The 17,836-nt window shown below is 35.0% G+C and overlaps 1 protein-coding gene across 3 annotated transcripts in view; it reads left to right on the top strand.

Annotated features, from left to right (window-relative positions):
• Positions 1-17,836, top strand: part of Arhgap5 (Rho GTPase activating protein 5) — a 70,673-nt gene that overhangs the window by 40,503 nt on the left and 12,334 nt on the right. For 2 of the 3 annotated variants that reach the window (XM_085697654.2, XM_085697653.2), the window contains exon 3: positions 4,166-4,313. In XM_085697654.2, the coding sequence (XP_085553780.2) occupies positions 4,166-4,313 (148 nt within the window). The remainder of the gene's footprint in view (positions 1-4,165; positions 4,314-17,836) is intronic. The other variant, XM_085697656.2, reaches the window with a different exon arrangement.

The raw sequence follows: 17,836 nt of genomic DNA, 5'->3' as shown, positions 1-17,836 counted from the left end.
ATTTCCAAATAGAATATTTGTTTTATCATGAACATGTTTTTGCAACAATAAACTTTCTTTTAAAAATAGCAATGTAAATAGTATAAATTATTGAGTATGAAGGAGGTAACAGTTAAAATTGTAACACTGTAAATCAGATCTTGTTTTTAATTGGCATAGTTGTTTTTAATTGGAGACCCCATTTCTCACTAAATGTTAAACCTATTTATATAAACAGCACATATCCTTATTTTTCTTTTAGTTCAGCTAACCAGGTAGCATTTTATAAAAGTTATAATTACCTAGTCTTAGTTTATTGATTTCTAAATTATGTTATTTTGAGTTAGTGTGAATTAATGGCTTTATAGATCAGTAACTCTAGCCAAGAAATGGATCTCTATATTATGTGGAGTGCTTAAAATCCTGCATTTGTCAGGCATGTAAATCCTGGTACTCAGGAAGTTGAGGGAAACATCTGTAATTAGTTTGTGTCCCACCAGCCAGCTCCCAAATAATGACATAGACTTACAGTTAATTATGAAAGCCTGGCCTTAGGTTAGGCTTGTCTTACCAACTCTTGTGACTTAAATTAGCCCATGTTTTCTTATCTCATCTCTATATACTGCTCATGCTGCTTTCTCCATGGCTGAGTGGCGACTCCTCCTTCTTCCCAGAGTCCTCTCTTTGCCTAGCTATACCTATACCTCTTGCCTAGCTACTGGCCAGTTTTTTTTTTATTAAACTAAACATCCTCACACAGTGTACAAATATCCCACAACATTTTCCCCCGTTTTTGTCTAAATGAAAAGGTTTTAACTGTAATGTTGTAAAATCATATAAAATAAGGACAATAATCAAGTAAGAAAGAAATACACTTACAATGTCTAATCTATCCATATTTGGCAACTCTATCTTTTTAGACCTCAAAACATTTTCTTAGGTAAACAGATTAAGCTGAATGCTTGCCCTTAGCTTAGGCTTGTCCCACTAGCTCTTCTAAATTAAATTAGCCTATTTATTTTAATCTACATTTTGTTGTGTGGCTCATTACCTCATCTCCACACTGTTCATGCCATTTCCTCAACGTCTGGCAAGCAACTCCATCTTCCCAGAGTCCTCTCCCTGCCCGGAAGTCCCATCTATACCTCTTGCCTAATTATTGGCCGTTCAGCTCAGCAGTTCTCTCTTACAGTCTACAAATATCCTGCAACAAACATACTTTAATTTGTGGATAGCCATGGACTTATTTCAACAACAAATCCTTAAATTTTTGAAGAACTCCCTGTTGTGATTCTACTGGCTAAGAACTATAAACTATAGAACAAAAGAATATTATATGTATTTTAATTCATTTTGAAAGGTGTTTCTCATCTAAAACTTTCTTTTTTTTTTAAAGTTTCTCTGTATAACCTAGGTTGAGTTCACTTCGTGATCCAGACTGACTTTGAACTAGCAGCACTTCTACTACCTCAGCCTCACAATTACTCAGGTTACAGGCTTATACTGTATGCCCTGCCCCAAATTACTTTTCATCATGTAAATTTCTTTGTAGCAGTACCATTAAAAAACAGACTGGTCCATAGATCAGACTCCTCCCCTATAATGATTATCAGAGCAGACCTGTTTTAAAGTGTCCCTCTAGAGCTGGTGAAAATTTGTTGCTATAAAATCTTGCCTTTTTACTGTATTAGATTACTAGCACCATATCTTGTGGTTTCAGAATTAAATTATCTGCCTCATTCACTTTGGGCCCAGAAATACACTTTTGAGCTTATGCCAGATAGTCTACCTTATTTTGCTTCCTTTTATTAACCCACCAAATTTAGTGAAGTATTCAGGTTTTCTAAGACCAAGTTAGACTTTACTTTTTCCTCTCCCCAACCTCAAGTGGGGATGTAATTAAATTACCTCAGTTTATCTCATAGTTTAAATTGGTTTTGAATGGCCAATAATAAAAATGTAATTTCTTAAGAGTGAATTATTACAATACTTAAGACTAACTTGTAAGGCTAACTTGCTTCTTGTCTTGACTGCCTGTTCTCAACTACCCAGTAGCTGCTTCCCAAATCACCACACAGAAGCTTATGTTAATTATAAATGCTCAACCAATAGCTCAGGCTTTTTACTAACTACCGCTTACATTTTAAGTTAACCCATGTTTATGATCTGTCACGTGGTGGTACCTTTATTAACATAACATCTCCTGTTCCCTCTGTGTCTGGCTGAGGACTCCTGACTTTGCCCTTTTCCTTTCAATCATCCTTAGTTTGGTCACCCTGCCTATACTTCCTTCCTGGCTACTGGCCAATCATTGTTTTATTAAACCAGTTTGAGTGACAAATCTTTACAGTGTAGAAGCAGATTATTCCACAGAACTAGCTAGACAGTTTACTTTAAACAATTATTTTTAATTTTATGTATGTGTGTATGTTTGTGTGCCCATACATGTATAGGCATGTGCATTTATGTACAGGTGCCCGTGAAACCAGAGACATAAGATCCTTGTGGATGGGTGCTGGAAACCAAACTCAAGTCCTCTTTAGGAGCAGTACATTCTCTTAACCACTAAGGCATTTTTTCAGTCCCAGATATGTTATGCTTTAAAAAAAAAAAATGACTCTTTGATGTTGCAGACTACGAGTTCTTTACCTCTCATTTCTGTTCATATTGTTATATTCTGGGCATTGCTGTTGACTAAAGGTGCAATTTGTTTGGAAACTGTTATTTCTACAAACAGACAATCCCCTCCCCCCCAAAAAACAAGTTTTGCTTCAGATTTAAGTTTTCCATTCTAATTGTAATGCAGCTACTAGTTTGTAGCTTGAAAAAGACCTTGCTTCCAAGAAAAAAAAAAAAAAGAACTTAGCCACTTATCTCTATCTGGCTTTTAAGTTTAGTTTCTGCTACTTCCTTGTCAGAGCTGTTTTGGTGATGGTCCATTAGCTAATAAGATTATAGACTATTTAACTAGGTGAGTTAGGTTTTGAATCAGAACACTTTAATATCCTGTGGTAATTAGTCTGTACTTACCAAGAGTTGTGTATTCTCTTTCCTACTAGGAAATGTTAGTGACTGAGGATTTGAAAGTTGAATTTCACGAGCTCTGGCAGTTTGCTGGGTGAAAGGACTAAAATATTGAAGAAGTCCAGTGTAGAGAATAAGACAAGAATGGGGAAAATGAGAGATGATCTTAGGCATTAGGTGTGGTGATGGTATCTGTGCTTACTCTTCTGCTGCTTGCTCCCCTTTGCTGACTAGAAAGGATATTTTGTCCTATGTGTAAGTCAGCAACAGTACTTACTGACTAGATGAATAGATTTGTGTCAGGATGTGTGTGTGGTATTTTGTATTTTTGTTTTGTTTATATCAGGGAAAATAAAAAAAATTGTACATGAAGTTATACTGAAAGAATCTTAAGGTCAATAAAAATGCTCTAACATTCTCTTTTCATGTTTGAAGACTTTATTGTCCCATATTTCAGGAATTCCCAACTGGGTGTTTGCAACAGAATCATCTAGAGATATAACATCTAATCCAGAAAGTTTGAGTTAGTATCTCCTCATTAGTTGGATTTCAGACAGTGTTCAATGTGGTTTTAATATGTTCACTTCCTAGGAAAGAATCCTTTTTCTCTGATGTTAGATTTTGAAAATTTTTCTGAAGATGTTATTGTGTATCTTTAGAAAAATTATGTTAAAATTAAAACAGGGTGAGAGAAGAATGATAGCATTAACGGTTTATAATCAGTCAAGCATAATTTGTTCTTACAAATAAAAGTTTATACAAAATCACAACTTACCTCAAAGGGTAAATAAAATTGGCAGACCACATATAAAACAAAGGGGGGGGTATTAGTTATTCCTGTTAGTCCTTTGTGTTAGTTTTGAAAAGTTTTTTTTTCTAATCTCTTGCTATTTAATTTTTCCAATCTCTTATTTATCCAGTCTTATTTTCCAAAGAGACCATTTTCTTCTAGTCAGCTATTTTTCCCTGTTCATTTTTGTCTCCATTATTCAATGTGCATCTAGCAGAGCTTATCAGGGCAAACATTACTGGGCATTTGGATTGGATGTAACTTTTAAATACTTCTTTTGGTCCAAAGTATTTATGTACATTGCTTGGAAATATTCTGGAGAAAAGATAAATATTAGTAGTTTTAATTTAAATATATATATTTTTTTTGTAGCAGAAAAAGAAAACTAAGACCTTCAATCCACCAACACGTAGAAATTGGGAAAGTAATTACTTTGGGATGCCCCTCCAGGATCTGGTTACAGCAGAGAAGCCTATACCACTATTTGTCGAAAAATGTGTGGAATTTATTGAAGACACAGGTAGGCTTCAATAGAATCAACAGGTAGATTCTAAAGAATCAATACATGGGATTTGATTTATGCTTACATTTTTGCTGCAGTAACAGTTGAATGTTTGTGATATGTTAAAGCATAGTTGAGCCTTATAGTTCCCATTAGTGTCATCTTAGTCACCCTCAAGGTAGTCTGATACTTATTTATTGTTGATCAGTAGTGATTTTGAAAATCTTTTTGAACATAATAAATATGTTGATAGTTAAAATGTTAAGCTTAACCTAATTTTGTAATTTATAATAGCTTCATTAGTATATTAAGAGGATTGCATTTATAATTTTTAAAAATATTTTCAATCTAATACTGTTTATATTGCGTATTTCACACAAGGATAATTTTCTTTTAAATTAAAGCCATAAGTATAAATTTATAAATGACAGTTCATTATGTGTGTGTGATTCACTATTTATTCTGCAGTCCTAACTTGATGTTATCTTAAATGGTTTAAGGAATATATATATAGATATCTTCACAGTTCTGAAAAACAAGTCTCCATTCATGGTTTGTTTGTTTGTTTGTTTTTGTTTTTGTTTTTTTGCTGTAATATAGATCATTAAAACTGAAAAAAATGAGAGTTGGACTAGTAAGAGTTGGGAAATAGATTTGAAAAAAATGTGCTTTGAGTGTATTTTATTTACTGTTTTTGAGACAGGGTCTTACTTTGTAGCTATGGAACTGTGTAGAACAATCGTCAACTCACACAGAAATTTGCTGCCTTTACCTCCTGAGTGCTAAGATTAAAGGCATTTGCCAACATGCTTACCATTGAGCATATTTTTTAAATGAATCCAAGTGATTCAGTGAACTAAAAGTATAAGAAAAGATTAAAAACACAAGCTACATCATGTTAGCCTTATTTGCTTGTAGTGCTTTTTCTGATATATATATATATATATGTATGTATATATAAATTAAACTTTATGCTGTTAAAGCTATGTCTTATCTAAATAATCATGCTTAGTTTTGCTCATGGATGCCCCACCCTTTAGTCCAATTATCACTCTATTTGTGTACACACTGATTTGTCTGTCTGGTGAGGAACTGTGGCTTCTGTTTTTAGTAAGGGTTAGAATATGGTGAAATACTGTTACTCACTAATATCATGATTGAAATATGTCTTCTTTAATTTAATATATGTTAATGTTTAGAGTCTGCATTTGATGTGAAATTATTCTTTCTTTCCTTCAACAAAGACTTAAGAAATGAGTTTTGGATAAATTTCATGGCTGACTTTAAGACAGGAAAAACAAATGCAAAGATTTTTCTAATATTAGCTCTCTGCTTTGGACTTAACTGGCTTCTCATTAATATCCGGGTCTTTGGTTCAGTTCCATTGATCCTCCTGTCTGTTTTTATGCCAGTACCAGGCTGTTTTTAGTACTGTAGCTCTGTAGTAGTTTTTGGAGTCAAGGATTGTGATGCCTCCAGAAGGTCTTTTATTGTACAGGATTGTTTTGGCTATCCTGGGTTTTTTGCTTTTCCATGTGATGTTGAGTACCATTCTTTCAAGGTCTTTGAAGAGTTTTGCTGGGATTTTGATGGGCATTGCATTGAATCTGTAGATTTCTTTTGTAAGATTGCCATTTTTACTATGTTAATTCTACCTACCCAAGAGCATGGGAGATCTTTCCACTTTCTGGTGTCTTCTTCAATTTCTTTCTTCAAAGATTTAAAGAAAGTTCTTGTCATGCAAGTCTTTCACTTGTTTGGTTAGAGTTACTCCAAGATATTTTATGCTATTTGTGGCTATTGTGAAGGGTGATGTTGCTCTGATTTCTTTACCAGCCCTTTTATCATCTGTGTACAGGAGGGCTACTGATTTTTTTTTATTTCAAATCAATCTTGTATCCTGCTACATTACTGAAAGTATTTATGAGTTTTAGAAGTTCCTTGGTAGAATTTTTGGGGTTGCTTATGTAAACTATCATATCATCAGCCAGTAGTGAGAGTTTGACTTCTTCTTTTCCAATTTGTATCCCCTTGATCTCCTTTTGGTGTCTTATTGCTCTGGCTAGGACCTCAAGAACTACATTGAATAGATATGGAGAGAGTGAACAACCTTGTCTTGTTCCTGATTTCTGTGGAATCGCTGGGAGTTTCTCTCCATCTAGTTTGATGTTGGCTGTTGGTTTGCTGTATATTGCCTTTATTATGCCTTTATTATGTATATGTTCCTTGTATCCCTTCTCTCTCCAGGATCTTTATCACGAAGGGATGTTGTATTTTGTTGAAAGCTTTTTCGGCATCTAATGAGATGATCATGTGATTTTTATTTTTTAGTTTGTTTATATGGTGGATTGCATTGACAGATTTTTGTGGCCTGGAAGGATGGCTCAGCCGTTAAAGGCTAGACTCAAAACCTATATGTGTCTTTTCTTACATTTTTGAACTTAGAAAATCATTACAAGAATCATTTGCCAGGATCCATTCAGGTATCTTCCAATATAGTTTTGGTATGTTTCTCTTATACTTTAAAATAGCTTCTTAGCTATGTCTTCTTTCGTGTATACTATTTTTTTTCCGGGGAAGCATTTTTTGTTTTGTTTTTCTTTTTTATTTGTTTGTTTGCTTTTTGGTTTGGTTTTGATTCATAGTTCTTTTGAGAAATGTTCCTAAATTTATTTGTATAATTTGTGATGATAGTCAGGTTCAGTATTTTTAATTGAAATTTTTTGTAGGACTGAAGAATCCTCTATATCACACAGTAGGTGGCAATTATTAAAGAACTCTTTCAATTGCTTTTTAGAACTCTATCTTTAAATAACCCCAACTCACTGTCAGATAATCGTCAAGGGTTGCAGTTATTGTCACTTGAATTTAACAGTGCAAGTACTGAACTAGCTGCTCTTTCAGAAGACTGAGTTCAATTCCCAGATCATATGACAGCTCACAACTGCCTGTAATTCTGGTCCCTGGAAATCCAATGCTATATTCTAGTCTCTGAGGGTATCAGGCATACATGTGATACAAAGAAATACATGTAAACAAAATATCCATACACATAAAAATAAATTAATTAAATTTAAAAAGAAATGAGTTAACCACTAAAAACAATCTGGGTATATTTTTCCTAGCACAAAGGAGCTGTAAGTTAGCCCTTGAAACATTTCTTCAGATTGTCTTTAAATGCTTATGTCCAATATCAAATTTCTTTAGGCCTCCTGGTATATTAAGTTTACTTTTTATGCTTTTCTAGCTTGAGACTATCTTATTTTTTTATTTGTTACTAACAACAGTCTTACCGAAATATATGATCATTTACCTGGTTAACAAGCTAAACTTTTTGTTTGTTTTACCCATCATCCATTAGAATATACTCTCCATGAAATTAGTGGTCCCTAGTTTCTAAAACTGTACATAATTGATCCTTACTGTTTTATAACCAGATGATTGCCCTTGTGGCATTGCCCTTGTGGCATTACATATAGATATTTCTTCTGAAGTTCTATGTCTCGGGAGCTGGAGAGATAGCTCATTAAGATGAAGTACTGTTCTTGCAGAGGATCCAAGTTCAATTCCTAGCACTCATGTCTGCTCCAGGGGATCCAGTGCTCTTTTCTTGTTCCAATAGGCATTTCACATATGTGCACATACCCCTACACAAACAGAGATAGGTAGGTAGGTAGGTAGGTAGGTAGGTAGATAGGTAGGTAGGTAAATAGATTGATTGATTGATATGATATGATAGAGTGGTAGTTCAAGTGTACTTGGCTCTCATAATCTCATAGGGAATGGCACTATTTGGACTTGTGGCCTTTTTAGACTAGGGATGGTCTTATTGTAAGTGTGTCACTGTGGGAGTGGGCTTTGAGATCTATTTTGGCTTAGTGTGACACTGAGACCATTTCTTATTGCCTTCTGATCAAAATGTAGCCATTACCATGTCTACTTGCACACAGCCATGCTCCCTGCAATAATGATAATGGACTGAACATCTGAATTGTAAACTGCCACCTCAGTTAAATATTTTCCTTTATAAGAGTTGCTGCAGAGGCATGGTATAGAAATCCTCAGACAGACAGACAGACAGTTAAAAAGAGGAGACAAACTTTGTAAAAGTTCAAAGAGTAGTATCATTGGTTCCAAAGAACCATGTATTAGAAGATGTTTTGCAGGTCGTCGGTGGTAATAGCTTTGAACAACCTTCTATATGTTAGAAGCTTGGTCCTTAGTATGGTAGTGTTGAGAAGTAAGTAGTGTGGACCTTTAAGAGATGTTGAGAAGTCCTTAGATCATTTACTAAGGTGCTTAAGATAGTTTTTGAGAGGTTATAAAAGCTTGAAATTGGCACCTCCAACTGACTTCTGTTAATATTATATTTATACTGTAATGATGCAGCTAAGAGCTGATATTTGCACTAAAATAAACTGCTTATAAAGTTAAATGTCCTTGACTCTTTTATTATAGTAACAAAAGGCTAATATATCTGTGCTGTAATTTCATAATTTAAATTTATGTGAACTTGAATAACTTTTATTATGCTGACCTTATTATAATATGAAAAACAAAATCTTTGAAGAAAGAATTCTAAGAAAATGTCAGAAAATGGAAAGATCCTCCATGCTCTTAGATAAGTAGGATCAACATGGTAAAAATGGCAGTCTCACCAAAAGAAATCTACAGATTCAATGCAATACCCGTCAAAATCCCAGCAGAATTCTTCACAGACCTCGAAAGAACAATATTAAACTTCATATGGAAAAACAAAAAACCCAGGATAGCCAAAACAGTCTTATACAATAAAGGAACTTCTGGAGGCATTACCATCCCTGACTTCAAACTCTACTACAGAGCTACAGTAATAACAACTTGGTATTAGCGTAAAAACAGACAAGTGGACCAGTGGAATCTACTCAGAGTCCTGGATATCAATCCGCACACATGAGTTCTTGTCTTTTGACAAAGAAGCTAAACTGAGAAGCAAAACTGTAAATGAAAGAACATAGTCCACAAGACAATATGACAGCCTATAGAATGGGAAAAGATCTTCACCAACCCCACATCTGACAGAGGACTCATCTCCAAAATATACAAAGAACTCAAACTAGACACCAAAATACCAAATGATATAATTAAAAACTGGGGTATAGATCTAAACAGAGACCTCTCAACAGAGGAATCGCAAAAAAATGGCCCAAAAGACACTTAAGGAAATGCTCAGCATCTTTAGTCATCAGAGAAATGTAAATCAAAACAACTCTGAGATTCTATCTTACACCTTTCAGAATGGCCAAGATCAAAAACATTGATGACAGCTTATGCTCCATTGCTGGTGGGAGTGCAAACTTGTACAGCTGCTTTGGAAATCAGTAAGGTCTTTTCTCAGAAAATTAGAAATCCATCTACCTCAAGACCCAGCAATACCAGTTTTGGATATATATACCCTAAGAATGCTTAATCATACCAAAAGGACATTTGCTCACCTGTGTTCATATCATGTTATTCATAATAGCTAGAACCTGGAAGCAACCTAGATGTCTGTCCCTCAGCTGACAAATGGGTAAAGAAAATGTACATTTGCACAATCTAGTACTACACAATGGTAAAGAATAATGACATCTTAAAATTTGCAAGCAAATGGGTGGAACTTATCCTGAGTGAGGTATCCGGCCTGAGAAAGGCAAATATAATATGTGCTCACTTAAAGCAAATATTAGATATAAAGCAAAGGATGACTAGCATATAGTCCATAGCCTAGACAACAAAGAGGATCCTAAAACATACATGGCTCCATTTAGGGAGGAGAGAAAGACAAGATCTCTGTAAATTGGGTGCATGTAGGGCAGGGAGAGGGTGGAAGGGGAAAGATGAGGAAGGAAGGGGAATGGAGAAAATATTTATAGCTCAATAAAAACAATTTAAACTTCTGTTTCCTCTATTGACGTGTGCACACGTGTTTTCTGTCTTCTCTCCTTTTCTCTGTTTCTGTCTTTCTTTCTTTATTTCCTTCTCCTTCTCCCTCTCTCTTTCTTTCTCTGCCCCCTCCCCCTTTCCTCCATAACCCCCTGAATAAATATTTTAATCTCAAAAAATAAAAACAATTTAAAAAAGAAAATATCAGTTATTCCATAAAGAATAGTCTGAAAATCACCAATGATTTCATAAAGATAAATTTTCTGTATGCTCATCTAATATATGATACACATTGAACATTTACAACTTTTTCAAAAAGGAAAGCTAAACTTACTGTTTTTTAGTGTTTGTCGTACAAAATCTGATAGGGGAGTTCAGCCAATCATATTCTGTTTTCGGGGCGTGCCGCCCTCAGGCAAAAGCCTGCCTATAAACCTAGCAAACACGCTCTGCTAGCTCTCTTTTCGCCTGGCTCCTGCATCCGGACGGATCGGTTGGATTCTGGTGTAAGCTGTTGTAAGTCTTACTTCTGTTTATTAAAGCTGTATATTTTGTATCAAGATAGTCTGGGGACTTTTCTTTACCAATTGCCCTGCAGCTTCAAAAATCAGTTTTTAATGAGACATGACACTCATTGTAATTGCTTTTTCTGGCTTATCCTATCACGTTAGGATATGTTGATAATTTTAGTTACCTCTTAATTCTGAGTGTAAATCTTCAAATGCCCAGTATTTTTTGGTAGTTATCCTTTTATGTCAAATGTACAGAAAATTGCTCTCTGGGTCCCAAGGATAGAGACCTTGTAGGGAGAAGAAACTATTCATCCACATCATTTGGAGGCATTGCAAGATATCTGTTATGCATTGTATAGGACATGCTAGTGATTTTAGCATGTTCATGAATTGACTAAGGAATTTATTTTTACTGAGTTAATCATATGTCTTTAATAAGTCTTCTTATTTTTAATTTTTATTCTTTGAAATTTTCACATATTCATATAGTATGTTTTGATCATATTCATCCACCACTATCTCCCTCTAAACTCCCATTCGTGAACCCTGCCCTGACTCCCAACTTTTCATGTTTTTCTAATGTTATTAATAACCCCCAATACCAGTTAATTCTTCCCATATCCATGTGAGAATTCATGGAGCCATCTACTTGAGCCACCTAACCAGAGAAAATTCCCAAAATAGTCACTTACCCCCATGTAGGAGCCATTGCTTGCCTCAGCTATGCTGCTGAGGGAAAATGGGACTTTGGAGACCCCTGCCTCCTCCCCATGTGCATGCTAGAATTTTGATTGGCTTGTTCATGCACAGTTAACTATAGCTACTTTGATTTGATGTATTCAATAGCCATGTCTTATCCAGAAGTTAGCTCCTCCCCCATATACTGGCTCTTAAATTCTTTCTTCCTCTTCTACTGTGATGTTCCCTAGCCTTGGGGATGGAACAGGTTGATAATAGGTGAACACTCAGTTGCTTAGACTCTGCACTCAGTCTTTGACTAGCTACAAGTCTCTATATTAACATGCTTCCCTGACCGAGTTGTAGAACTTTTTTTTTAAAGATAGAATAAAAAATGTAAAATATGCTTATCTGAAATTTTAATTATTATATATAATGGTAATAACAAATATCAGTCATTGCTTTCAAAAAGTAGGAAAATTTTAGTTTAGTAAGGTAAAAATAATTTAGATGCACTCCTGGCCCTGTAACTTTAATAAAAGAAAAAAATGTACTTGGTAAACTGGTAATGCACTGCCTTTAGTCTTATTTATGTAACAGTTTTCTGCCAGAAATGTTACATACTACTGCTAAAAATTCTTCCATTAATATTAACTTCATCACTGTCAGCTTTTAGTAGATGAGAAACCTCATTTACTTTGAGTGAACTTCATTACTAATATAATTAAAAACAGAATGAACATACTTATTTCAGTCACTGTTCTGACATTCAGAATAGCTGACCTCTTGAATTATATGCTGTGTAATACCCAAGACAATACATTTTATTTCTTTTATCTCATGGATATTCTTTTACATGACATAGTGGGACATTTGATTAAGAAACATTAAATCCTGTTTTAAGTAAAAATATATCTCGTATGGCATTTCTTTAATTCTTTTTTTGCTTTTACTAAATACCTTCTTACAGTTTCAGTAATTTATAGCCACTACTTTTATGATGCCATTTATGCATATATGATTAAAACTTGCTTTTTGACTAAGGCCATCACATTTACAAGAATTACTCGCCAGATCTTTGTTTTTTGTACCTTAATGCATTAATATATTCTGAACTGCCTATTGAACATTTCTGGTTGAATTGAGATGGCTTGTATATGACAAAATTGAGATGTAATTCATCTTTCCCCAAACCAACTCCTTTTGATTTTGCTTGTTTCTAATAATGGCAGTTGTGTTTTCTAGTTGTCCACGTTGAGGTATCTTTTAAATGTAACTTGAAAAAAAATGGGTTACATAAGGCCATTTTCATACATGTACATAGCATACTTGAGCAATTCTCCCTCATTTCCCACTGCCCTTTTCTTTCTTGCCGCTTCTTTATCTGACTTTTCCTCCATGTGCCTATACTATTAATGGGTAAGTCTTGCCTGTTTTTTTTTCCTGCTGCTTTTGTTCTATATCAGTTTTTATTACACTGTATTAAGATATATTAAATTACATTTGTATAAATTCTTATCTAGTTATTTCCTCACTCTTTCTAAATGTTGTGTATGGGGCTGGGTGTGGTTACATTTTAATCCCAGCACTTGAGAGACAGAAGCAGTTGGATTACTATCAGTTTGAGGTCAGCCTGATCTACATAGTGAGTTCAGACCAACCAAGGCTGAAATGTCATATAGCCTGGTACTTGAAGCTTTCCTTTTACTGTGGGTGTATATTTATATATGCATATATAAATTGCAGTCTTAATGTTGAACGCACAGAGAAAATGTGTTTTCTGAGTCAGAATATTTTGTTTAATGTCTTTCCAGTTCTCTGCAAATGATTACATTTTTGTTTGCCTCTGAATACCATGTATATATGTACATACCACATTTTCTGTATTCATTCATCTGATGATAGACATCTAAACTAGTTCCATGTCCTGGCTCTTTAAGTAGTGCAGCAATAAACACAGATTATAATGGTTTTTTTTTGGAGTGTTAATAGCCTTTAGGGTTTATAAAGATATATGCAAGAATATAGTGATGTGGGATTCCCTTCTGTATGCTATAAATATTTTATTGCCATTGGTAAATAAAGAAGCTGCTCTATCCTATGGCAGGGCAGAATAGCAAGGTGGGAAATCCAAGCAGAGATAGAGGAGGAAAGAAGGCAGAGTCAGGGAGAAACCATGTAGCTGCCCAAGAAGCAAGAGATAAAGAACAACGATCCTCGTGGTAAAATATGAAATATTAGAAATGGGTTCATTTAAGATGTAAGAGCTAGCTAGGAATACGCCTAACCCATTAGCCAAACAGTGTTGTAATTAATATAGTTTTTGTGTGATTATTTGGGTCTGGGTGACCAAAAATGAAAGAACAGCCTCTTTGTCATGTGGTGACTATTTTTAGTGTTCCGAGAATCCTCCATACTGGTTTCCATAGTGACTATACAAGTTGACATTCTCCCCAGAATTCTGTATTCTCTTCCCTCACGTGTCAGCCACTCAGGGTGGGTGTTGAACCCTGAACTCAGGTCCTCTGCAAGAGCAGTACAGATTTTTTTTTTTTAAAAAAAAAAAAAACAGCTAAGCCATTTCTCCAGATTTTCCCTAATTCTTGGATAATGGAGAAGAGTCCAAGCGAAGGCTGGTCTCAAACTAACTCTGTAGCTAATGATGACACTGAACTTCTGATCCTCTTGCATCTACTTCTGAATACTGGGATCATAGATGTATTCCCTGCCCCATTATTCAGTACCAGGGAATCAAATTCAAGGTTTTGCGTATACATGATAAGCAAGCAATCTACTACAAACTGAGCAACTTACTCAGCATTTAATTTATTTTCTGATAAAAACCATTCTATCTAGCTAGGGTAAAATGAGTTCTCAGGCAGTTTAATTTGTATTTCTCTGGTATCTAAAGATGCTGTATATTTACTTTTGGATATTTGTGTTTTTTTTTAAATTTGTTCATTATCCCATTAATCGATTGGATAATTTATTTTTTGTTTTTATTTTGTGTTGTTATTTCCCCCCATGTCTCCACTCCCAGATACTGAGATTATAGGTGTGTCCTATTATGCCAGACTTTATTTTATTTTATTTGAGAATTTTTTAAATTTTGTATATCTTTGTGTTTTTGTGAATATATGGGCACAAGTACCCATGGAATCCAAAAGAAAGTGATTCCTAGAAGCTAGAGTTACAGGTTCCTGTGGGCTGTCCCATATGGGTGCTGGGAACTGAGTTTAAATCCTATTCAAAAGTGGTACATGCTCTTAATCTCTGAGCTACCTCTCCAGACTGTCATTTATTTATTAATCTATTTACGTTAGCATGGCTTCTATGGAATTGAAGTCAGGTCCTCGTGTTTGCATGACAAGCACTTTCAGAACTATATCATTTCCCCAAGTGCTGGGATTAAACTTGTACCACGGCACCCAGCTCATCTGAAACTTTTAAGCAGTCATGTTTTATTTCAATTTAACTTTGTTCCAAAGTAAATAAAAAAACTCCTTTATAGATGTTTTCCATCTCTTTCTGGTATTGACACAAGTTACATCTTTGCAAATTAGGTGTCTGTTATTATAAATTTGTTAAATTTATGCATTTGTGGGGTAAATGTATTACAATAAAAAGAGAAGTTATAAATCAAAGTGGAAACAGCTACTTGGCTTATTAACTATGTATTTTGTTTTTGTTCTGTATTTTTTTATATCTTCAGTAGGTTCCTTTGATGGTTAATATTATCAGCTTGATTTGATCTGATATCACCTAGGATAATGTCTGAACATATTTGGAAATTTCTAGATGAGATCAATAGAGGTAGGAAGACCCACCCTAAATTGGGTGGAGACCATTCCATCAGCTAGGGAGGATTCTAGGACAAGTAAAAAGGGAGAAGGCAAGCTTTAGATTTCTTCCACCTCCCAGCCTTAATTGATTAAGGCATAATTAATTCAGTCAGCTGCCTTCTTTCCTGCTCATGTGACTTCCTTGTCTTGATGGACCTTAGTCTCAAATAGTGAACCACAAATAAAACCTATTTTTCATTAAGTTCCTTCTATTGGATATTTTGTAACAACAATGACAAAAGAGCTAGTATACTTCTTCCTCCAGTTACCACATCCAAAAATATTTTTATCATTGCCAAGTGGTCCCTGAAATCCCGTGTCTCCCATGAGAATCACTACAAGGTGTGAAGGACCTTGACAATGGCAGGGCATTGCTAATACTGTTAACATTTACTCTACTGTACTCTAATGTATAAAGTGAAATAGTTACAGTTTTAAAGTGCTATGGGAATTCTAAACAAGTTGATTCTAAGTAGAAATAGCAAAGAAGGTATCTATGAGGAAGAGGTGTTTTAATTTTTGTAATGATTTAGAGAAAATTGTGATATAATTCATTTGGTAGGTGTTTAATGCAAATGAAAGAAGTAGAAAAGAACCCTTTGGCACTAGATCTCAAAAAGTTGGTCATTAAATCATTACAGTAGTAGCGATATGTTCTTGAGAGATAGTTGTAAACAGAAACTGTACCTTCATTTTCCAGTTGCCTAGACCCGAGTAATCGCATAGAAACGATATTAATTACAACAGTGTTTGGTCAATGGCTCAGGCATTTTTCTAGCCAGCTCTCGCATTTTAAATTAACTTATTACTATTGGTATATCTATTGCCATGTGACTGTGGTTTTACTTCATTTTCTACATGTCTTGTTTCTGGGTGGCATCTGCTTGACTCCAGCTACTCTCTCTATCTGTCTCTGTTTGGATTTCCTGCCTGGCTTTACTCTGGTAAACCCCTGGTCAAAACATCTTTTTTCACCAACCAATAAAAGCAATGCATATACAGAAGGGCATCCTACATCATCTCCCCTTTTCTGTCTAATTAAAAAGGAGTTTTAACTTTACATTGAGGCAAAGCTAAAGCTAGTAGAGGTCAGGCAATGGTGACACATTTAATCCCGGGGTTTGGGAGGCAGTCAGATGAATCTCTGTGAGTTCAAGGCCACTCTGGGCTACACAAAATCCCTACAGAAATAAATTTAGGTGGTGGTAACTTACACCTTTAATCTCAGTACTAGGGAGTCATACGCCCTTTATCCTAGCACTAGAGAAATATAAAATGATAGGAGAGAGAAGCAGTCATCTTAGTTTGCAGTTGCCCAGCCTTGGTAGAGGTAAGACTTTTTTAGTAGCTTGGCTGCTTTGCTTTTCTGGTTTTCAAGCAAGATTTATTTATCAAAGCACCAATAATATATCACTACGGATAATATTTTTTGTTTTTGGTATTTGCATGCTTGAATCACAAAGGAAAAATATTTTCTTTTTTATAAAAACTTACCTCTTTCCTATTTCTACCAGAAAAATAACCAGTAGGAGATTTGTGTGTGTGTGTGTGTGTGTATGTATGTGTATGTATATACGTCATATATACGTATACATAATTGCATTAGTTTAACTGCTGTTTGAGACTGCTTAAGTTCAGTCTCAGAAGGCAATCAGGAATTGCAAGTTATAAACTGGTGGCGGGCACTAACACTACATCCACATGGAGTGTTTCTTCACTGGGGAAACCAGTTTTCTTCAGTATGTTTAACTAATTAGGGTCTACCCAAGTAATTGATTCTAATCGATTACTGTGGTTGTGAATGAGAATTTGGTTTGGGGTGTGCGTGTGTGTTTTCATTCGTATGTACTCCAGTTCGTGTGGATGTAGAGATCCAAAGTTAATGTCTAGTATCTTCCTCAGTGACTCTCTGCCTTATTTATTGAAGCAGGATCTCTTACTGACCTAGACTTTGTCAGCTATCTTATCCAACTAGTCATCTTGCCCTAGAAATTCAACTTCTCCCTCAAATACTAGGATTATGGGCTACTGCCACACCTGCCTCGTCCTGGGGATCCGAACTCCGGTCCCCAGAATTACGTGCCAAACACTTTATCCACTGAACCATTTTCTCAGCCTCTGATTGTAGATTTTAAGGACATGAGTTACATAGAGCACAGTATACTGATCTTACAAATACAGGTGTATTCATTTTTGACAAATATATATACCTGTCAAATTATAAAACAATCACCTTTTGTCCTTTTATAACTGATTTTTCTAGCCATTGCAAGCAATTTGTTGTAATATAGGTAAGAATCCCTTGTTACAGGATGTTATTTATGTAGATTGAATATATTCCTTTGGTTCTTCCTTCATTCATTGAGACAGATTTTTGCTATTAAACCTAGATTGACCTTAACCTCATGACCTTCCTACCTCAGTTTTCCAAGGGCTATAATTATAGGCATGTACCACCACATCAGACACAATCTGGTTTCTTTCACATACCTGAATTCTTACGAGACTAACTCATGTTGGTTGTGTCAGTAATAACTCATAGTTTTTATGGATATGTCTGTGTCCTCTTAAATTTTCTAATAATAAATTTTTATTCATTTTATCT

Source organism: Myodes glareolus, chromosome 11, assembly GCF_982192425.1.
Source record: "Myodes glareolus chromosome 11, mMyoGla1.1, whole genome shotgun sequence".
NCBI classification, from domain to species: domain Eukaryota; kingdom Metazoa; phylum Chordata; class Mammalia; order Rodentia; family Cricetidae; genus Myodes; species Myodes glareolus.
Note: the sequence above shows the minus strand (reverse complement) of the source record. Positions and strands in the feature narration are given on the sequence as shown.